Raw genomic sequence first — 23,164 nt, 5'->3', positions numbered from 1 at the left:
AGTCTTGTCCTTAGCTCTCTCCCAGGGCCTCTGCACCCCAGCCTTCTCTGGGGGGAGGCGAGGTACACCATTCCTTTCTCACCCCCTGGGGTCCTGCTACTTCATGTCCCCACTGGGCATGGTTTTGCCTTGGGTGGTCCATTTCGGGACAGCTGGGCCCTGAAGTTTGCCAGAAGGCCATCTCCCCACCTCCCCCAGCACATTGGTCCTCTCTGCTGTCCAGGACCCCCATGGCTGTGCCAGGGCTGTTGGCCGTGGCTGCTGCCCTGCCCTGTGCAGCTGGGGAAGCGGCTGGGGGGTAGAATTCTGGGGGAGGGGTCACTGAGGGGTCCCATTTCAGGGCAGCAGGACCTCCCCACCTCGGGTGGACACCCAGGACCCACTGACTTTCTTGGCTCCCCAGGGTTGTCTGTCCAGCCTCTGCTGCAGGCGTGGCGTCTCTGTCCCCAGGACGCTGTCCGGCACAGCCGGGATCACTGGGCACCTCGTGTGTTTCCACAGCCTTCGCTGCACCTGCTTTGGGACCGCTGGAGCCCCAGGCTGGCGGGCACCTCGCCTGCACTTGGCCTGTTCTTCCCCGATGGTGTCTGCGCTGGCTTTGCAGTGGCTCAGACTCCCTCTGTCCCTCCCTGTCTCCAGGCGGCTCTGTCTGCACGTGTCCTACATTGTCCAGACCCTTCTCCGCAAGTCCCCTGGCCTCGGAGAATCTGGAATCTCCAGGGGTGAGGGTGAGGTCAGGTCACCCCAGGAGCCTGGCCCTTCCACTGCCCTGGAAACTGTACACCCAGCACTTGGTGTCCACTGTTGCACCCCTCTACCAAGGGGGGGTGGGTGCCGTAGCCCTCACCACCCTGGCCTATCTGTGAGGGCTCCCTAGGAGCAGTGTAGGAGAAGGAATTTGGGCTCTGATGTTGCCTTTGGGTGGTGTGGCATCGGGGACTGATCCTCGGGAAGTGGGGACTGGCCCCTGACTCCCCTGAGGTACAGTGACCCTGGACCCTGAAGAGGGTTGTCTGGTCAGAATGGGGCGGGGCTGCGCCACAGAGGGGTGGCTCCGCTCAAGGCTTGCCAGGTGCTGGCCAGGCTTGGCCCACCCCACAAAGACCACCCATACTCCTGCTATTGCCACTCTGGGCCGCCGGGGGCAACCCAGGGTCCTCAGTTCTGGTGGAATGGGAAGGCAATGGTTTCTGAGTTCCCTGTGCTCTACCCTACCCCCCCCCCATTTCTACAGTGGCTTCTGGACCCTGTTATCACACTCTACCCCAGGCGCCCCAACACCAGGTCTCCCATCACCAGGGGTGCCCCCTGTTTCTGGGGCACATGCCAAATGTACCACCTGCCCAAGACCACATACTGTTTCTGTTTTGCCTCCACTGAGGAGCTCTCAGGGAAGGCCCCCCTGCCCGTGAGCCCAGGCCCCCCACGCACATGGCTGGCCAGAAGCCCTAGTCTGATTGGTCTCCAGGAATGGCCTGCAGAAAAGAGCCCAGCACAGTGTCAGGCTTGGTGTGTGAGGGCACATCTCTGGGCTTCCCCTGGCCTCAGTTTACCCATCTGTACTTGGGACCATGATCTCAGCTTTTTATTTTGGGGGCTCTAATTCTACGTGGGCTTACCCAGAGATCATCTCCTCCTATCCTCCCCCGCCCCCCATCCGCTTTGCGACTAGCCTGGACTGGGGCACACCTGAGCCAGCACGCACAGAGAATATTAACGTCCTGAGCCAAATCGATGTGATTTGTGTTTCAGTCTCTGTGCCCCGTCCTTTGCCTTTTGTCATGCCCGTTTTCCCTCAGGGAAGTCCCTTTGACTGTCTAACTTGAATCCAATGCACTGTAGCGCCTCCTTCGCACCAACTCAGCCCATGCAGTTCCACCTTCCGTAGGCGGTTTCTGTGGGCCGATCTGGCCCCAGAGCAGCTCTCCTCCCTCCCTGGGAAGGTAGGACTGAGATTAGCTCCAGCTCCATCTCCAGCTCCATACCCCACGGGCGTGACTTTAGTGTACCCAGAGATAGGCTGTGAGTTCCAAGCTGAGCCTCGTTCCCTGAAGAGAGCGGGGCGTGCTCCTTGAGAGAAAGCGGACTGGAGAGCCCCCAAGAACTTGGGGCTCAAATGACAGATGCTGCGTAGAACGGAGGAGGCCAAATGGTGGAGAATCAGGTGGGGTAGATGGAGACAAGGCTCGGAGGGAACGGAGGAGCCGGATTGGGCGCTGGCACTGGAAGGGGGCGGGCATAGAGCGCTGAAGGATCGGAGGGGCAGGGATAGAAGGCCGAGGCTGAAAGGGGGCGGGGATAAAGCCAGGCACTAGAATACCAGGGGAGGCACACGCGAGAGCGATCTCGGGGTTCCTGGATGTCGGATAATCAGGGGCAGGCAGGAGCTCCGGAGGCCCGTCGACCAAGTCCTGGACTCCCTGCACGGGGTTGGACAAACGCAAGTGGGAGGCGGGTCCGGAACTCTAAATCGGGGGTCAGGGAGGTGCACTCGGGCTTGGTCCCAGGATCCGATCGGCGGACCCCTGACTCAGCGTAGTAAGTACGGGACCCGAGGGGCCTGAGCTGCCGCGGGGGCTGGAGGCCTGTGTATTGGGTCGGGTGCAGAAGCCTCTCCATCACTTGTCCTCGAAGATTGCCTCCGCTCGCAGCCTCAGCATCCCTGGCTGCGAGGCATGCGCAGTAGGTGCCACGTCCCCCACCCCCTCCAGCCCGGGTTGAGGGGGAGGGGACCCTGGGCCACCCCAGCGCGGGTGAATTTAGAGACAGCTCCCGCACCCCCACCCCACTCGTGCCTTACAATCGAAAACGGAAATGGGGTGGACAGTGTCAGCATCCGGCAGGTGTTCGTTCCGAACGGTCTAGGACTGATCTCTTTCTCGTAACTCACCCTCCACCCCGATCTTGAAAGTCCTGTATGCAGGGGAGGTGCTGGCCGCGCACCGCATTCTGAGCAGAGTCACAAAAGGGGTTAACGCACGTTATCCTTCCTGCCTCTGTATGCGTTCACAGAGGTCCCCAACCGAGGTCCCTTCCCAACACGAGCGTAAGGCCTAGACCCCAAGATCCTTCAGGTGCTTAGGAAGGGGGAGCTGGAATCCTCTATTCCTAGGTGTGCGGGAGGAGGGGTCTGCGGACTTAGACGACCGTCCTCTGTCCTCCTCCCAGGTGTCTAGCGGGACATGGCTGAAGCACGCCAAGCCGTGGGCTTCCGACCCTCACTGACCTCGGACGGGGCGGAAGTGGAGCTCGGCGGTCCCGTGTTGCAGGAGATCTACCTGTCCGGACTGCGCTCTTGGAAAAGGCATCTCTGCCGGTTCTGGGTGAGGAGGACTAGGGCTTGGTTTCCTTCCGGGAATCCAGTTACCTGCTTCCGGGATGCCCGAGGCCCACTTCTGGGATCACCCAGGTCTGGGAATTCTGATGTCCACTTCCAGGACTTCTTAAAGCCATTTCTTGGTCTGTGGCTCACGTCAGGGATTCTCAACCTCAGCTACAGGGAACCCCTGTTTGCCTCTTGCACCCAGTACCCTGACCTCCCCCTCCATTTTTTCCACGCCCCCAAACACAACTTCCACCCCAATTTCCAGAACTCAGTCCCCTTCCCACGGGACACTTCTCATCTTTCCCTTTCATCCCCGGGCTTTAACCAGCTGCTCCCCTTTCCAGAGCCCCAAGACCCAGTCAAGATCTTGGGTAGCCCACACCCCAAGAAGGCCCCTGAAGGCCCCTGTTCCAGGTTGTAAGCCTCCTATATTTGTATTCTGTGCTCTCCATCACTACAAACCCTGCTGCCCAGTTCTGGAAATGCCCAACTCCTGCTCCTTTCCTGGCTCTAGAGAGCCCATGCCTACCATTTAACCAGAACCCACGTCTGCTTCCTGGTCCCTGCTTCTGGAACTCTGGCACTGTCTACATACAGGATCTCCCTGCTGGTCATCTCCTCCTTGAACACCTGTGGGGTCACGTCAGCCAGGGCTGGGTGTGAATCCTAACTCTGCCACTTATTAGCTGTGTGGCCTTGGGCAAGTGCTCCTCTCTGAGCCTCAGTTTCCCCACATGTAAAACAGGGGCAATGACGGCCCCTTGCTCACAGGACAGTCACAAGGATTAAATGAATTCTTACAGGTAAGCACTGGACGAAGTACCTGGCCCGTGGCAAGTGCTGAGTAAGTGTTAGGTTTTTTGTTTTTTATTCAATCCTCACCCAAGGATATGTTTATTGATTTTAGAGAGAGAAGAAGGGAAAAAGAAGTGAGAGAGAAAAACATGGGCCCCAACATAGGACCAGGGATTGAACCCACAACCTACGTATGTGCCCTGACCGAGGGTCGAACTTGCAACCTTTGGGTGTAGGGGACGATGCTCCAACCCACTGAACTACCCAGCCAGGGCAGTGATAGCTTTGGGAACATTGTTCTTTATTCAAATACCTGTGGAGTATTGTTCAGGACCGGACATTGGGGCACTGAGGATACCGCAGGGAGCAAGACAGAATCCTGCACTCATGGTGTTCTACTTGCAAGAAAGAAGAAAAAAATAGCCCTGGCTGGTGTGGCTCAGTGGGCTGAGCGCCGACCGGCAAACCAAAGGGTCACTGATTTGATTCCCAGTCAGGGCACATGCCTGGGTTGAGGGCCAAGTCCCCAATAGAGGGCGCATGAGAGGCACCACATAATGATTTTCTGTCCTTCTGTCCCTCCCTTCTGCTCTCTAAAAATAAATAAATAAAATATTTTTTAAAAAAGAAGAAAAATAGGCATATACATTTAAATTAAAATGTAATTACATCCAGAACAATGCATAAAATTTTTAAGTGTGCAGTGAATTTTCACAATACGTCGGTAAACAGTGCCCCACCAAGATAGCACTACCACCCTTCGGGAATGTTCCTTTGAACTCCTTTCCAGTCAGCATCCCCCCCCCCCATCTCACCATCACTGCAAGCCAACCACTGTTCTAATTTCTGAGCTCATAGGTGGATTTGGACTGGCATTGCATTGTCGAGGATTTTGACTGATACGCCTGCATAAGAGGAAAAACCTTAAGCCCTTTTCAGAGTCAAATGTCTCCTATGGCCAATGGCTTCCACCGGATCTTCACACCAGTATGAAATGATAATTGTAATCATGATCACTTTTTCCTTTCTATCCCATGGCCACCTCCCTCCCTGATGGCCACTCTGAGCTCTCATGTCCTTCCTCTCTGTCACTTTGGGACCCCAGGAGCCACCCTGAAGCCATAGTTCCTGCAACTTGGTCCCAGGGTGAAGGCTGTGCCCTCAACAACACCAGGGCTGTGATTCCACGGCCTCAATGCCAAACCCCAGTGTTTTCATCTATGAAATGGGAACTTCACTGTTGCTGACTCGAGGTGTTGTAAGCATTGGTGCGTAAGTAGGAGGCCTGGCTCACGGAAGTGACAGCTCCAATGTAGCCATTCTTACGTGCCATGCAGATGCTGTGTCACTGCTGGCATGGTGACTTCTCTGGGCTTGTCCTTCCTTTCTTCCTCTTCCTTCCTCCCTTTTCTCCTCACCCAAGGACATTCGTTACTTTTAGAGAGAGAGGAAGGGAGAGAGAGAAGCATCGATTGGTTGCCTCCTGTACGCACCTGGACCAGGGATTGAATTCGCAACCTAGGCATGTGCCCTGACTGGGAGTCAAACCTGGAACCTTTCCTTTATGGGATGATGCCCCAACCAATTAAGCCACACCAGCCAGGGCTGCTTCCTCATATCTAAAATCACATTGGGTAGTACTGTGTCCCAGGCTCTACACTAAACAAGCCCTTTAAATCTACTGCTTATTAGGGCCTTCTAAGGTAGACCTATCCTTAGTCCCATTTTACAGATGAGTAAATAGAAGCCCAGAGAGGTGCTTTCACTTTACCAAAGTCACACAGCTGTTAAGATGCAGAACTAGAGGCAGAGCCAGCATTAGCAGTCTGGTTCTAGAGCCATGACGATGCCCACTATCCTGGGCTGCTTTTCTGGAATGTGGGCCAAGCACGTGGCACGGTATCCAGCACGTAACAGGTAGTCCATCAGCAAGAGGACACAGTTCCAAATTCGGAGACACAACAGACCCCAGAGGTGGGTATCTTGTGGCACATCCTGCTGCATTAGGGTCCCAAGGCATCCAATGGTCTGATGGTTGATAGTGGACTTTGGAGCTAGAGGACCTAGGTTCAAGTCCTAGCTCCACCACTTCCTGGCTGTTTGGCCTTGGGTGAGTTCTTCAAAATTCCTTCTCAGTTTCTTTGTCACCACAAAGAGACTGAGACCGAGGCAGGTCTGTCCTGGCCACGATCTGGAATGTGTGGGTTCCTAAGTTCATGTAGGAAAGATTTCACAACACAAATCCAGGTGATGTTGAGAGTATATTTACTGAAGCTCAGGGCGGTGAAGCAAAGGAAGGGCTTCAGGTAGGAGACGCAAGATCCGAGCAACAGGAGTGAGCCTGAGCTGGGCTGCCTAGACAAAGGAAAGGAAGTCACAGAGGTAGAGGAAGCGAGCCGCGCTGGGCTGCGTGGACTCAGGAAACAGATTCCAAAGGCAAAAGGAGGGCCTTGGAGATGGGTTCAGGGGGCAAACCTGGCATGAGCTGCCGCTGCCCACGGCTCCCCTGGTTGGAAGTCTCATGGGGACCCTTAGAGTTTAGGAGAAAGCAAAGGTACATGCCTGAGGAGAGGTGGGGGGGGGTGTGTGCTCAAGGGAGAGTGTGCACTGGGTCCTTTGTCTTAAGGGTTTTTATCTGTTGTCTAAAGGCAGGAGTTTCAGGGGAGATCTCTGGGGGCGGGGTGTTGCTCAACAGAGTATGCACCAACTTCCCGGGTGTGTCCGTTGATATGATGAGGCATCAAAATGAGCCTGTAGGGGAGTTTGGGATCATTCTCTGGTCAGTTTCAGGCTTCGCTTCTGTCTCTGATTGGTCTGACTCTCATTAGCCCCTGCCCCTGACTTCACCCAGCTCGGGACCCGGCACACACTGGACGCTCAGTCAATGCCTAAGGATGTGCTTACAGGATGGGAGTGAATGGGTGCCCTTTCTTCCCCACAGAATGACTTTCTCACTGGTGTGTTCCCCGCCAGCCCCCTCAGCTGGCTCTTCCTCTTCAGCGCGATCCAGCTTGCTTGGTTCCTCCAGCTGGACCCTTCCCTAGGGCTGATGGAGAAGATTAAAGAGTTGCTGCCAGACTGGTGAGCTCCCCACTTCAGCCCAATGGCCTTCCTGCTCCCTTTCCCTTCACCTGGAAAGTTTCTCGATCAGTGTGCTGTGTCTGCTAAAAAGAAGTAACCTCTCAGCCCTGGCTGCTGTGGCTCAATGGACTGAGCGCTGGCCTGCGAACCAAAGAAACACAGGTTTGATTCCCAGTCAGGGCACATGCCTGGGTTTTGGGCCAGGTCCCCAGTAGGGAGCGCTGGAGAGGCAACCACACATGGATGTTTCTCTCCCTCTTTTGCTCCCTCCCTTGCCCTCTGTCTAAAAATAAATGAATTAATTAAAAATCTTTAAAAAATAAAAAAAATAAATAAATAAAATTAAAAAAACAAAACAAAGATTGCTGGACCCCACGCCAACAGACTCTGTCTTACTAGGGCTGGGCAGGGCCCAGGACTTTGCATTTCCAGCAAGCTCCCAGGTGGTGCTGACGCTGCTCCCCCAAGGGCCTCAGTGAAGAGTACAACGTGCTAACTGGGAAGGAAAAGTGTCCCTTTAATAGAAATACCACTTATCAAGCACCTACCAATTCCCATGAGAAGTGACTTTAGAAGCTGGGTGTCCCCACAGCCGTGGGAGGAGGAAGGTGCGGAGAGAGGATCATGCCTACTTTACGAAATGTGGAAGCTGGATTTCTCTGACGGGCTCTGATTCTGCAGGATAAGCCTCCAACAGCCAAAGGTCCAGAGTCAGGGAACATTAGGAAGGGCAGAGGCTGAGTGAGGCTGGAGGGGAGCGGATTCTGTGGCCGGGAGATGCAGACCCATCATCCTCTCTTTCTCTCCCCCAGGGGTGGACAGTACCACAGGCTTCGAGGGCTCCTAGCGGCCGCACTGTTTGCTTCCTGTCTGTGGGGAGCCCTGATCTTCACGCTTCACGTGGCTCTGAGGCTGCTTTTGTCCTACCACGGCTGGCTCCTGGAACCCCACGGAGCCATGTCCTCGCCCACCAAGACTTGGCTGGTATGTGAGGAGCAGAGTCCCGCTCAGGCCCTCCCGGGGCCCACTTCTCTGTCCCCTTCCCTCTGGGTCTCTGTCCCCCTTTGGGGGGGGTATCTGTCCCATTCTCTCTGTGGGTTGCCGTACACACCGCACCCGGGTCCCCAGACCCAGTGAGGGGTTCAATGACCCAGTACCTCCCACATCCCTCCAGGCCCTAGTCCGCATCTTCTCTGGCCGCCACCCCATGCTCTTCAGTTACCAGCGCTCCCTGCCGCGCCAGCCCGTGCCCTCTGTTCAGGACACCGTGCGCAAGGTGGGCCTGGTACTCGGGGATGGGGGTGGGAAGGGAGGCGGGTGTGGCAGGCGAGGAGTCTGACCTATCCCCTTCTCCGCCCCTCCCCTCAGTACCTGGAATCTGTCCGGCCTGTCCTTTCGGATGAGGACTTCAACTGGACGGCGGGCCTAGCGCAGGAATTCCTGAGGCTGCAGGCATCCTTGTTGCAGTGGTATCTGCGGCTCAAATCCTGGTGGGCGTCCAATTACGTGAGTCCCCCTTTGCAAAGGCAAAGGTTCTGAGCCCCTTGGCCTAACTTTGCCCTGCCCTATGCCCCACCCACAACCCCCAGGCCCTGCTGCGATTGGAGCATTCTGAGCTCGTTCATGCATAATAATCTGAGCCCGCCCAGTGCTCAATATTCTGAGCCCCGCCCCCACACTCCAATAATATAAACTCAGCCCCTGATGCTCCAATATTCCAAGCTCCTCTGTACTCTACAGTATTCGGAACACTCTCATCATCTGCCAGCAGTCTCAGCCCCTCCCTCCATGCTCCCACTTTCTAATAGACTTTCCAATAATCCAAACTCCACCTCCAGGACCCGCCCGCACCCAGAGCTCTGCCCTTAACCCTCCGCTATTTGAACCAGAATTGCGGGACCCAAACAACATTCGGCCGGTCCCTGGCCAGCCAACACTGTAAGCCCCGCCCCCCGAATAGTTTCCCTGCACCCTCTCTCTGTTCAGGGAAACACCTTCCTCAAATGGGATTCTATTCTGAGTGCAGGGGCTAGACCCTTGATTGCACAGTGAGTTGAGTTCCTTGGAAAACTGAGGCATAGAGCCCCAGAGGTCTGCTTACAAGGCTCCCGGAAATGGCCAGAAATCTCTGCCAGGCAGGGTGCGCAGGTGGGGGTAGCAACGACAGGACAGACCGGGAGGGTGAGTGTTGAGGGGTGGTAACATGAGGCCGCAGCTGGACCAGAGGATCCGGGCTCCCGGAGGAGAGGGTATGAGTGTTGTCTTGGGGGTTGAAGGGGATCTGAACCTGTCAGGTTGGTGAAGGCAGGGCCAGAGCAAGGGTGAGGAAGTGGGGAAGTTGTTGGGTGTGGGCTGGAAGCAAGGAGGCTTTACTCTGTCTGGAACAAGGGAATTGAAGGGGGCGTGGTCATGAGAGGTGGTGGGAATGGCCTGGGCTCTGCTAAGGTCCGTTGCCTTTATTTAGTTTTTTAAAAAGTTTTTATTTATTTATTTTTAGAGAGAGGGGAAGGGAGGGAGGAAGAGAGGGAGAGAAACATCAATGTGTGGTTGCCTCTCAAGTGCCCCTCAACCCGGGACCTGGCCTGCAACTGAGACATGCAAATTGAACTGGCAACCCTTTGGTCGCCAAGTGTGGCTCAATCCACTGAGCCACACCAGCCAGAGCTGATCACCTCCCTTTCAACCCTTCACATTTCATTTCCCTCCCACAGTCCTCTGTGAACATAAAGTCTTGGGTGACCAAACCCTGCCACTGTCTCCCGCCCCCTCCCCCCACCTTGGGCCCAGCCACCTCAGAAGTGTCTCTCTCTGGCCACTCCCAGGTCAGTGACTGGTGGGAAGAATTTGTGTACCTACGCTCCCGGAACTCGCTGATGGTGAATAGCAACTACTACATGATGGTGAGAAGGGAAGAAGGCGGTTTAGGAGCTGGGGAGGGGGGGACGCTCACATTTCACGGGTCTAGGATTGGGATGTCGGGGTAGAATGAGGTTCAGGGTCAGCGACCCAAATCACAGTCTGGAATTCCCCATCCGCTCCCTGTTGGGGTCAGGACCTATGTTGGGGGTCAGTGTCTCCACCTGGGGCAAACCTGACCCCAGGAGTTTTGCTGTCCCATTGGCTGGTCCCCAGGACTTCCTGTACGTCACGCCCACACCAGTGCAGGCTGCTCGGGCCGGGAATGCTGTCCATGCCCTCCTTCTCTACCGCCACCGCCTGAACCGCCAGGAGATCCTGCCGGTAAAGGGGCCGGCCTCATGGGCTGGGGACAGAGGTCATGGTCCTGTGGTTGTGGGGACACATGGGTCTGGGGGGACAGTTCACGAGCCCATGATCTGCCTCCTGCAGACTTTGCTGATGGGAATGCAACCCTTATGCTCTGCCCAGTATGAGAGGATATTCAACACCACGCGTATTCCTGGGATCCAGAAAGGTGAGGTCCCGTTCCCCTCCTGACTAAGGTGGAACAATGTCATAGCTGAGTATATTTACGGGAGCCAGGCTGCCTGGGTTGAATCCCAGCCCCTCTCCCTAGCTGTGTGACCCTGGGCAAGCTACTATCCTCTCTGAGCCTCAGTTTCTCCATCTCTAAAAGGGGGTAATAAGGAACCGTAGGGGAGTGTGGAATAAATGGGAGCTGGGAACAGTGCAAGCCACACAGAAGTGCCTCATAATAAGTGGTTGCTATTCTTTTTCTTATAACGTTTCCAACCTTCCTGCTCTCCACTCCTCTGGCCACGCCACCCCAAGACCATATCCGCCACCTCCGGGACAGCCGACATGTGGCCGTCTTCCACCGGGGGCGATTCTTCCGTGTGGGGACCCACTCCCAAAGTGGCCTGCTCTCCCCACGGGCCCTGGAGCAGCAGTTTCAGCGAATCCTTGACGACCCCTCACCCGCCTGCCCCCACGAGGAGCATCTGGCAGCCCTGACCGCGGCTCCCAGGTACGGATGGGAGGTCAGGGGGCCCAGAGGCCTGGCTGCCACCCTGGGGTTACAGAAGGGCAGGGTTGGGAGCCCAGTGGAGGCTGGGCAGGGTGAAGGGCTCAGGCACATCCCCCAACAGGGACATGTGGGCCCAGGTGCGGAGGTCCCTGGAAAGCCAGGCGGAGGACGCCCTGGAGGCTGTGGAAGGGGCCGCTTTCTTTGTGTCGCTGGACTGTGAGCCTGCGGGGCTCACCAGGGAGGATCCCGCAGCATCACTGGATGCATATGCCCACGCCCTGCTGGCTGGCAGCGGTCACGACCGGTGGGTGAGCCCCGGGACCCCATCCCGACCTGCGACCGAAGACTCTGGACACTAGACAAGCAGACCCTGGGCCCCAGAATCTGGGGCCTCTCCAGACCCAAGGACCTCCTTGATCTGAGGACCCCAGACTCAATGCCTTGAGACCTGGGGCTCTCTGATCCAGAGAACCCCGAGGCTCAGGACCCCAGACCCTGGGATCCCAAACCTAAGACCTGGACCCTCAGATCCAGTCTCCCCAGAGTCAGAACCTCAAGCCTGGGGAACCTCAGACACAGAACCATGGAATCCTCAGGCCTGAAGGCTGGTACCCTAAACCCACGATCCCAGACCTGGGACCCCCAGACCTAGAGGCCCTCAGACAACTTCTCAGATGCCCAGCAGTCAACACTCTGATCTCTGAGGCCCCTGGGAAGTTCTCCCTAACCTCCAGCACCTCGTAAGCCTGGAACCTTTCTCAGTCCATTCTCTCAAAATCCCCCACCTCTTCAAATCTTAGATACGTCTCAGAGCCCATCCGGAAGCACCCGTCAGGGGCCCCACCCTCTTAGAGATCCCCACACCAGCCCTGATTCCAGAAAAATCTGCCCACCCTGAAATCACCACAAGTCCCTCAGAGAGCACCCTGAGTTCCCTCCTGGCTGCCGCTTTGAACCCCTTTTTGGTGACCCCTTTGAACTCTGCCCGTAGCTGGTATGACAAATCCTTCACCCTCATCGTCTTCTCCAATGGGAAGCTGGGCCTCAGCGTGGAGCACTCATGGGCGGACTGCCCCACCTCAGGACATATGTGGGAGGTAGGGCAGCCAGCACCCCCCACCCCACCCTCGGGACCGCCACCCCCATTTCCTAAGACCTTCCTCTTCCGAGACTCAAGGTCAGAGGAAAAGCAGAGACTCAGAGAGAGGCAGAGAGCTGACCAGGGCCAGCCAGCAAAGAAAGGGGTCTGGGATTATGATCTTCCTTTGACAAACGGGCATTTGGGGCTCCAAGGAGGGAGGTCATTTGCCCAGACTCCCAGAGCCAAGAGTTGCAGAACAGGAATGTGAATCCAAAATGTTCTGAGACCAGAATGTGGGGCCTTTCAGCCACATCACGCTGACTCGGAACCACCTTTCAGCTCTGGCTGGCTGTGTGACCTTGGGCAAGTTACCCCTCCTCTGGGCCTGAGTGTCCCCCTTGCCAGGTGAAAGGGCTGGATTTTCTTTTATCTTTAAGTCCTGTGCAGTCCCAAGAACCTTCACGTCGCTATTTTCTCTTTTATTTAGTCTTTTTTTTTTTAATTTGTTTTTAGAGAGGGGTAGGGAGAGAGAAAGAGAGGGAGAGAAACATCTATGTGTGGTTGCCTCGCACACGCCCCCTACTGGGGATCTGGCCTGCAACCCAGGCATGTGCCCTGACTGGGAATTGAACCAGTGACCCCTTGATTCACAGCCAGCACTCAATCCACTGAGCCACACCACCGAGGGCTATTTTATTTAGTCTTAAATCATCGGGGGTGGGGTCTGCCCCTCATTGGGTTCCCAGTCTTCCAGTGGTGCAGCATGAGGGGTTGCGTGGGGCCCAGGGTGGGGATCAGGTACATGTGAGGAGGCGGGAGGCGCCTTCCAGGCTTCGAGAGCAGCCCCAGATTGGCCCTTACTCTTCTGTGCTTCTTTCTTGTTTGTAAAATGGGAGTTTTTTTTCCTCTTTGATAATATCAGTAAATAAAACTCTCAACTCAGTTCAACCTCACACCCTTCAGACACTTCATGTCCACAGAGCATCTCTGTGTATCGACTTTAAAGATTTTTTAAATTTATTTTTAGAGAGAGGGGAAAGGAGAAAGACAGGGAGAGAAACATCAATGTGTGGTTATCTCTCGAGTGCCCCCAACCGGGGACCTGGCCTGCAACTCAGGCATGCACCCCGATTGGGAATCGAACCGGTGACCCTTCGGTTCACAGGCCGGTACTCTGTCCATTGAGCCACACCAGTCAGGGAATCTGCATATCGACTTTAAATGAGGAGGTGTCACGTAGTAAGATAAAGAGAAACAGAAGGCTCACGGTAGTAGGTGCTCGATGGGGCGGAAGTACAGGGTTATTAAGTGCCAGCTGGGTGTTCGTGTCAGTCCCGCTCTCAGTGAACTTGAACCTGAGAACCCACTTGTGAACATCAGGGGTTTCTCCTTCTCAGGGACTGGCTCCATGCCCAGAAAGGACTGATAAACATGTCCCTGGGTAGTTGGCCCTTGGAGCAGAGAGAGGAAGGGCTCTGACAGCCTCCGTTTGTACACAGTTCACTCTGGCCACAGAATGCTTTCAGCTGGGCTACTCGGTGGACGGCCACTGCAAGGGGCATCCTGACCCCTCACTGCCCCAGCCACAGCGGCTGCACTGGGACCTTCCAGACAAGGTGTGTTTGGGGTTCCAGGTCTCTCCTCCGAGCCCCCCAAATCCCTGGCTTTGACTCATCCCCACCCCCAGTCTCAATCTCGAGATCAACCCCATTCCTAACACTAACCCTATCCCTGCCACCAGTGCCACCCTCAGCCCAACCCCAGGCCCATCTCCATGGCCACCCTGAGCCTCACCCCGGCCCCTCCTCCCCCCTCCTTCTCTGGCAGATCCATCTATCCATCTCTCTCGCCCTGAGGGCAGCCAAGACCTTATCTGGAGACATTGACTGCCATGTCTTTCCCTTCTCCCACTTCGGCAAGAGCTTCATCAAACGCTGCCTCCTCTCTTCAGACAGCTTCGTTCAGGTGGCCTTGCAGCTGGCCCACTTCCGGGTCAGTTGGGTTTCTGGGCTCCAGCCCCCCTCAGGGCCTTGGTTCCCTGGCTCCCCGGGACTGGCCCCGTCAGCCCCTCTCGTCACTCTTCTTGGCCCCTGTGGTCCCGCCGTCTTGGTTTCTCTCAACCGCACATTCCTGGGCAGGAGGAGGCTGGGGGTCCAGAGATGGGTCGAGTCCGTGAAGACTTCCTGAGGCCTGATGACAGCCTCCTCTTCTCCTTCTCCCCCAGGACAGGGGTCGCTTCTGCCTGACTTACGAGTCCACCATGACCCGCTTGTTCCTGGAAGGCCGGACAGAGACGGTGCGTCCCTGCACCAGGGAAGCCTGCCGCTTTGTGAGAGCCATGGCGGACAAAGAGAAGACAGTGGGTGTGAGCCTCGCCGGGGGCTTCGGTCCTCTCCACGTCCTCACTCACACATTTGCAGACATTCCTGGAGTGCCTCCGGAGGGCCAAGGCCCCATGAGTGGCACTAGGGACAGGGAGGAACCAGGCCTGGCCTCTGACCTCAAGGAACTCACCAATGGGGGGAAACAGAGATAGTTCAGCACAGTGTGGTACATGCTTTAATGGGGGTCTCCCAGGGCTCGGGGAGCATCCCAGAGGGAGCCCTTTTGCCACATGCAGCTCTCTTTGATTATTTAACCTCTTCGTGACCTTGTGACCTCCAACTGCACCATTGCTCATGTTCCCTGTATAACCTCACTGCTCAGGCCCCCAGGCCCCTCTGGTCCCTCTTGCCCCCTGCCTGTGTGGTTCCATGGAAGGAGTTTGGGAGAATCAGACAGACCTGGTACGCCGTCTGGTTCCGCCTTCCTGTACGTCCCTGGCCAAGTGACTTCCCCCGTCACTGAACCCGTCTTCCCATCGTTAAAATAGAGTTGCTGTCTCTGCCTCGCAGGGATGTTGCAAGCTGGGTGGAGGCCAGGGGTGTGACAGACCCCAGCAGTAAGCCCACTTCCTGTTTTTCCATAATCTGTGACCTCCGCGGGGACTCCAGGACCCACAGTGCCTTGCCCTGTTCCACTCGGCGGTGGATAAGCACCAGGCTTTGCTGAAGGCAGCAATGAGCGGACAGGGGGTCGACCGCCACCTCTTTGCACTCTACATCGTCTCCCAATTCCTCCACCGGCAGTCGCCCTTTCTCGACCAGGTTGGGGTACAGGGAAAGGGCAAGGAGGGTGATGTTGGAATAAGGAAGGAACAGCAGAGCGGACACCTAAGGAGACCGGGACAGGAGAGTAAGGGAGAGCGCAGAGATGGAAAAGGAGCGGAGAGCAGGGGAGAGGGGCGTGGTCTTAGAAAGAAACGGGAGTAGTTGCTCAGAGAAGATACTGTCTGCCAGAAGAAAGGGGCGTGGTCATGGAGAGGGGCGGGACAGAGGGACTTAGGGGGCGGGGGCAGGGGCAGAGGGGTGGGTTCAGGGAGGAGAGCAGAGAGGTGTGGTCAGGAAGGGGAAAGGCGGAGCTGCAGGTGGGGAAGATTGAGGGAAAAAGGGCAGCCAGGGCAGGAGGTCAGAAGGGGATGGGGTTCTGTGGAGCGGAGTTGAGCCATGGGGCGCAGACTTGCGGGTCTGTCTTCATCGCATGTGTGACTGTCACCTGTCCCTCAGGTTCACTCGGAGCAGTGGCAGCTGGCCACCAGTCAGATCCCGGTTCAGCAAACCCACCTGTTTGACGTCCACAATTACCCCGACTACGTTTCCTCCGGTGGTGGATTTGGGCCTGTGAGTGGGCCTGGGCCCTGCTCCCGGCTCCTTGAACCCTGGGCCCTGAGGGAGGGAGGTCGGCACTCCTGCCTTGTGGTGTAGGAAGGGACCTGGGGATATTTTGTTCCCCTCACTCCATCCCCTTTCAGGTCGACGACCACGGTTACGGTGTTTCTTACATCTTCATGGGGGATGACACCATCACCTTCCACATCTCCAGCAAAAAATCAAGCGCAAAAACGGTGAGACAGACTTGAACACCCAGCACCACCACCCTGCCACCTCCTTCCTCTGGCCCAAGGAATCTGGACTGCTAGCTCTCTCCTCTCCTACAGCCTAAGAGTCCAGACTCCCAGCCCCATAATCCCGGATTCCCAGTGCCCAGCCCTTTCTCTCTCAGACCCAAGAGTCAGGGACCCCCGCCCTCTTGTTTCTCAGCTGGCATGAGCCCCTCTCTCAGCTGCCCCTGGACATGACCTGCTTCTCCTTCCAGGATTCCCACCGGCTGGGGCAGCACATTGAGGATGCCCTGTTGGACGTGGCCTCCCTGTTCCAGGAGGGGCAGCGTCTGAAGCGAGGGCACAGGGGACTCGGGCGGGAGGACTCTGGGAACAGGTGTGGATCTCTGTCCTGCCACACTAGGGGCTCCAGGGCACCCATGCCATCCACCAAATTTTGATCCCTTCCAATGGGGAGCTGGTCTCCCCAGGACCTAGTGGGAGGGTCTTACGGCTGGGCTGGTGCAGGATGGAGGTAGCCTGTTTGGGTTTGGAAATCTCACATCTGGTCCAATAAAGATGTGTGAGCTGGGTGTGTGATATTGCTCTGCTCTTGGGCTAGGCAGGGGCGGAGGAGGAGCGAAGGCCCCATCCATCCCCAGGCCCAACCACGAGTCCTCAGCTACAATCACAACTTCAGTGACAACCCTTACTACCAGCCTGGTTTCCTGCATTCCCACCTCCAGCCTCGTTCACCCAACCATCCAAGGCCAATCCCAGTTAATCAATCCCACACGTTCTCAGCCCAGGTCCTGCTGCCCTGCACCAATTCTCCACACTCTGGAGGGCATGTGTCTCATCAATACCTCCAATGCACTTACCATTCTTGTCCGGTTCATGTGATGTTATTGATAGAGTGAACTAACTTGGTGTTGTGAAGCGTATGTGAGCCCGTACTGTGAGCCAGTTATGCCAATAAGAATGGTTAACGTCCTGTAAACCTGGGTTGGAAAACTTCACATTGTGAAGATGTCAGCACGACCCAAAGTGTTCAACAGATTCAGTGCAGTTCCTGTCAAAGTCCCACTGGCATTTTTCGCAGAAATAGGAAAACCCTTCTACTCTTCTACTTTGAAGAGCTAAAACAATCTTGAAAAAGAAGAACAGAGTTGGAGATGTCACACTTCCTGATTTCAAAACTTATTTTACGTTACTGTAAGCAAAATAGTGGGATACGGGCATAAAGACAGACATATGGGCCAATGCAATAGAATAGAGAGCCCAGAAATAAACCCTCACATATACGGTGAGATGAACTTTGACACGGGTGCCAAGGTCTCTCAGTGGGAAAACTGGATCAAAAGTCTGGGAAAACTGGATTCCCACATTTAAATGAACAAAGTTGGACCCTTACCTCACCCCATATGCAAAAATCAACTCAAAGTCGATCAAAGACCTCAGTGTAAGAGCTAAAACTTTACATCCTTAAAATAGGAGGAAAACTTAATGCCGTTGAATGTGGCAATGATTTCTTGGATATGGCAGCAAAAGGAAAAATAAATAAATCGGACTACATCAGAATGAAAAGCTGTGCATCAAAGGTCAATCAGCAGAGTGAAAAGAAAACCCACAAAATGGGAGAAAATATGTGCAGAGTATTTGCCTTACTGGGAGTTAATATCCAGAAAGCGTACAGCTCAACAACAAAAACAATTTCATTAAAAAGTGGGCCAAGGATTTGAATAGACATTTCTCCAGAGAAGATATACAAATGGCCAATAAGCACATGAAAAGGTGCCCCTGGTGGTTGCTGGGATCAGGGAGGAGGGAGGAATGGAGAATGAGGAGGTTTTGATGGATGGGTACAGAGTTTCTCGTTGGGATGATGAAAAGTTCTGGAAACAGTAGTGATGGTCACGCAACATTGTGAGTGTCATTAGTGACACTGAATGGTACAGTTTTAATCCCCCAAATAACATTTTGAATAATTTCACTATTCTTGGTTGTGTTATGATGACTTTTGTCAAATATATTCTATTTATGAAGCTTTAATGTTTATCATAGTTTTAATTTTTTTTCAGGACCACACTGATTAGTGTTAACTTCTATTTTAACATATTGGTTTTAGACCTATCTTATTCTTTCTAGAAAAAAGAAATCTTTGCTTCTCTCATTTCTTTATTTCTTCAGAAGACTTTTTAAATAACTGGGTTAAATCCTAAGAAAGATAAACTATTTGGGGTTCTGGCTGGGTAGCTTAGTTGGTTAGAGCATCATTTCAATACACTAAGGTTGCAGGTTCAATCCCTGGTCACAGCACATCCTGGAATCAACCAATAAATTCATAAATGAGTGGAACAACAAAATAGATGTTTCTCTCTTTCCCTTCTTCTCTCAATCTAAAATCAATTACAAAATAATAATCTAATTGACATTTTGATTGAACTTGCATTAAAGATGTCAGCTGGATGGACCAAACGTCAGCACCACATTGAGACTGCCTTTCCCAGAAAATAGTCTTTCCTGGTGTCAAGTACTCTTTTAAAAATATATTTGGGACTTAGGGGTACGGAACTGGATTATTCATTGTCGCTGGTCCTTGGCACGCTCTACTGTGTGCCAGTTATTAAGCCATCATCTCCTGATTTCAAATCCACTCCCCTCTTCTGGGCTTTGTGAACCTGACGTCGGGACTCCCAATGCCCACCAGTTCTCCCAACGCCAGTTCTGCTTCGCCCACCTGCTGTGCTACCCTTTGCCAGTAGGGGGCACCAAAGAGACCGCAGAGGCCTAGGGGAAGTAAAAGGGCGCCTCTTTCCTGTTTGCTCAATGCTGCTTTCCAGTTTCCTGTTCCCATCAGCATCATCCAGCGCAGCTTTTTCACCCTGGCTGAGGCGGTTCCTTCTTGTAGCTGCTGGTAAGGCTAGTTTGCAGTTTTTGCAAGTCTTGCGCATCCTCAGAAACGTCAGCACCATTTCAGCAGCTCGCTTCCTGAGAAGGTCCCAGCGCCTGGAGGTCCTCTGAGCTCAGACACACGTGCACCCGCTGAGCAGTGTCTGAGTTTCATCTCCTGGGGGGGCCTCATCCAAGGGTTTAGTTTCAACAATTCTAAATTTTATCCGTTGGGTTTTTTTAACAGAGATTTTATTCATGTTTTAGAGAGAGGAGAGGGGAGGGAGAAAGAGGGCGAGAAACATGGATCGGTTGCCTCTGGTACGTGCGCCAACCAGGGACTGAACCCCCAAACCAGGCATGTGCCCTGAGCGGGAATCGAACTGGCAACCTTTCACCAGTCAGGTGTATCCTTTGTTTTTCTTGCCCCAGGGGCGATAGCTGCTTCCTGTGGTGACTCCTACTGTGTTACCATAGGGCTCTCTTTTTGCCTTTTTGGTTACCTAGTTACCAAAATAGTTACCAACCCTTTATACCTAAGTACAGTAAGTAGTCCCTCCTTATCCGCTGGGGATGTGCTCCAAGATCCCCAATGAATGCCTGAAACCCTGGTACACCCATATATATACCCAACCCTATATATACTAAGTTTTTTCCTATACATACCTATGATCAAATTTAATTTATAAATTAGGCACAGTAAAAGATTAACAGTAATTAACAGAACAAATATAGGTAATAATAGAACAAAACTAGGTTTGCAGTTGTTCACATGGAAAATAATGCAATGATTAATACGTAATAATACAAGAATAAACTCTTGTGTCTTGCGTACTCACCACTGTAAACCTGCTTTTGCCCCACCCTGTACTGTAATAGAAATCAGGTGAATGGCTTGGGGGCCATTATAAAGTACAATGAAGGTTAATTGAACACAAGCACTGAGATACCAGCACCGTCGACCTGATAACCGAGCTGCTACTCCGTGACTAACTCGTGGAGGCGCTAGACGCAGGGGTAATTCACGGCCTGAACAGGACTGAACTGGACTGCGGGAGGTACCATAATGCCATTCGACATGGTGCCTCATTTAAAACCAATGAATTATTTCTGGAATTTTTCCCTTAAATATTTTCAGCTTCCGGTTGACGATGGAAAGTGAAATTGTGAATGCGGGAGTGGGGACTAACGTAGCGTTTCTCTTTTTGAGAATTTTTTTTTTAAGATTTTATTTATTTATTTTTAGAGAGCGGGGTATGGGGGGAAGAGGAACATCAATGTGTGGTTGCCTCTCCTACACCCCCAAATGAAGACCTGGCTGGCAACCCAGGCACGTGCCCTGACCGGGAATTGAACTGGTGACCCTTTGCTTCGCAGGCCAGCACTCAGCCCACTGAGCCACAGCAACCAGGGCTGTAGCATTCCTTTATGTGAAATCATCTCTGACTGGCTTGATTTTTGTCAACTGAAGATACCTTGACTGACACCAATATTTGCAACAGGAGGCAGATTCTCAAAGGTGGGGTTTGGGGGGGATGGGCTTTTAGGGTTCCAATGCAGGGAGGAGCTCCTTGCCAACCAGAAATGGGATGGTAGTAACCCACAGAAATGGGATGGTAGTAACCCACAGCATGCCGTGGCGTCATGGTTATACTCAATATATTATCACCCGTGTTGACAGTGATTGGTGGGGATCCAAGTGGCTGCAGTGGAGCGTTATGGTACTGACAGTGGCCTGAGGTTAGTGGTATTCAGTGGCTCCTTCTGAGACACTGGCTGGAGATGGGATGATGTGGTGGGAACATGACAGGGTGCATCCCACCGCCTCTGCTCTGCTTCAGAGAGCTTCTCTGGAAGTATCTTTTTTTAAAGATTTTATGGGGAAGGGGGGGAGAAAGAGAGGGAGAGAAACATCAATGTGTGGTTGCCTCTTGGGTGCCCCCTACTGGGGACCTGGCCCGAAACCCAGGCATGTGCCCTGACTGGGAATCGAACCAGTGACCCTTTAGTTCTCAGGGCAGTGCTCAATCCACTGAGCCACACCAGTTAGGTCTAGGAATTGGCTGCAGCTCTTGATAGACCTGCTGTGGTTTCTGCTTCCATAGGGTGAACTCAGTCCCTTGACTGACATCACCCCTCCTCTGCCCTTCATCCCAGGGATGGTTGAGGTTTCCTGCTGATGCTCATCTCTGGCTTCCCTCATCATCCCCTTGTGGCCCCCCAGGTCTTCCACCACTTGTGCAACCAGTCCCCTAGGTCAAACCCTATTTTCAGAATTGAAGTGTTCCAAGTAGGTATTTGTTGGTTGGGCCTTGACTGCTGTAGTTGTTCTTGGTACAAAGAGTGGCCTCAGGAAACACACCCTCAAGATGGGATTCTGGGGTTTCGTTGTTCATCTGCTTTTTCTCATCTTTTTAGATTTTATTTATTTGTTGTTAGAGGGGAAGGGAGGGAGAAAGAGAGGGAGACAAACATTGATGTGAGAGAGAAATATCGATGGTTGCCTCTCGTATGTGCCCCAACCAGGGACTGAACCCGCAACCCAGGCATATGCCCTGACCATGAATCAAACAGGCAACCTTTTGCTTTGAGGAACAATGCCCAACCAGCTGAGACACACCAGTCAGGGCCATCTATTGGAGCTTTAATGAAATGATGGTATCTTTGCAGGTAGAAGATGAGACTAGTCCTCCCTAGAATACATTGTCTCTAGGAGGAATGTAAAAGGGGCTTGGGGCAGATGAATATGTTGCAATACTGGTTCTTTACCGATGTTGTAACTGTGTATCCTTTGTGATTTATCCTCTCTGGACCTGTGTTTCTTTATCTGCATCTTAGTTTGCGATGCTATTTAAAAATACCATACACTAGGCAACTTAAACAACAAACACTTATTTCTCACAGTTCCAGAAGCTAGGAAGTCCAGGATCAAAGTGCTGGCAGACCTGGTGTCTAAAAGGAGCCTGCTTCCTGGCTTACAGATGGCTGCCTCCCTGCTGTATCCGCACATGGTGGGGAGAGAAAGAGTGTGTCTCTCCTTGTAAGGGCACTAATCCCATCATGGGGCCCCACCCGCATGAACTCATCTGAACCCGATTACCTCCCAATGGTCCCATTTCCAACTACCCTCACACTGCGGATTAAGGCTTCAACACATGAATTTTGGGGCATGAAAACATACAGTCCATACCACTCTGTAAAAGGATAATGATAATTCATCCTCTGAGGGGTTTTAACTGCCCCCTTGGTTCCCATTACTTTGTGGGTACAAATGAAACCACAGTAATAAATCTCAAATCTGCTAGCTTTGAATCTATAAGTCAACTGGGAAGAAGTAGCATCTTTATAATATCTTATAGACCACGCCCTGGCTGGTGTGGCTCAGTGGATTGAGCACTGGCCTGTGAACCGGGGTCACCAGTTCAATTCCCGGTCAGAGCACATGCCTGGAACGCTGACCAGGTTCCCAGGGGCGGGGGCACACAGGAGGCAACCACACATTGATGTTTCTCTCCCTCTCTCCTTCTCTTCTTCCCTTTCCCCGCTCTCTAAAAATAAATTTTAAAAATCTTTAAAAAATATCTTATAGACCATGAATATGGTATAATTTCCATTCATTAAAGTCTTTAATTTCTCTCATGTCATTTGTTATTCTTGAAAAAATCTTTAGTTTTATGCTACTTAGAAATAGTACCTTAACATTTTTCATTTTCTAACTTTTTATCACTGGCATAAGGAAATAAATATCTGGCATACAGATATTTTGATGTTCATCTTTTATTCAACTTCTTGGCTAAACTCACTATTTTTTTTAAGATTTTATTTATTCATTTATTTATTTATTTTTAGAGAGAGGGAAGGGAGGGAGAAAGAGAGGGAGAGAAACACTGATGTGAGAAAAATTGTCGGCTGCTTGCCTCTCATACGCCCCCAACCTGGCACACAACCCAGGACTTGGCCGGGAATCAAACCAGAGACCTTTCGGTTTGTAGGCCAATGCTCAGTCCACTGAGCCACACCAACCAGGCAGGGCTCACTGATTTTTAACAATTTATTCTGTTGGGTTCTTTTTTTCTCTTATTACACGACCAGTTTATTACAAAAGGAATATTAAAGACTTCAGTT

General features: G+C 53.1%; 1 protein-coding gene across 3 annotated transcripts; it reads left to right on the top strand.

The window, feature by feature from the left end:
* Window positions 1-2,309: 2,309 nt before the first annotated feature.
* On the top strand, window positions 2,310-18,186 carry CPT1C (carnitine palmitoyltransferase 1C). 3 transcript variants are annotated; one of them, XM_053916026.1, is made up of 20 exons: window positions 2,310-2,538; window positions 3,169-3,323; window positions 4,129-4,169; window positions 7,094-7,201; window positions 8,014-8,185; window positions 8,376-8,477; window positions 8,570-8,707; window positions 10,024-10,101; window positions 10,334-10,441; window positions 10,550-10,634; window positions 10,952-11,147; window positions 11,269-11,451; window positions 12,139-12,244; window positions 13,728-13,844; window positions 14,056-14,220; window positions 14,453-14,587; window positions 15,222-15,374; window positions 15,834-15,947; window positions 16,079-16,171; window positions 16,423-18,186. In XM_053916026.1, exons 2-20 carry the CDS (start codon window positions 3,183-3,185, stop codon window positions 16,606-16,608), a joined length of 2,421 nt encoding a protein of 806 aa, XP_053772001.1. In that variant the 5' UTR covers window positions 2,310-2,538; window positions 3,169-3,182; the 3' UTR covers window positions 16,609-18,186. The 3 variants fall into 3 exon arrangements, with proteins under 3 accessions (XP_053772001.1, XP_024422180.2, XP_045056368.2); XM_024566412.4 differs by lacking the exon at window positions 4,129-4,169 and having other exon boundaries at window positions 7,062-7,201; window positions 16,423-18,185; XM_045200433.3 differs by lacking the exon at window positions 4,129-4,169 and having other exon boundaries at window positions 7,062-7,201; window positions 14,453-14,593; window positions 16,423-18,185.
* The last annotated feature ends 4,978 nt before the right edge of the window (window positions 18,187-23,164 follow it).

This window comes from Desmodus rotundus, chromosome 12 (assembly GCF_022682495.2).
Source record: "Desmodus rotundus isolate HL8 chromosome 12, HLdesRot8A.1, whole genome shotgun sequence".
NCBI classification, from domain to species: Eukaryota; Metazoa; Chordata; class Mammalia; order Chiroptera; family Phyllostomidae; genus Desmodus; species Desmodus rotundus.
Note: the sequence above shows the minus strand (reverse complement) of the source record. Positions and strands in the feature narration are given on the sequence as shown.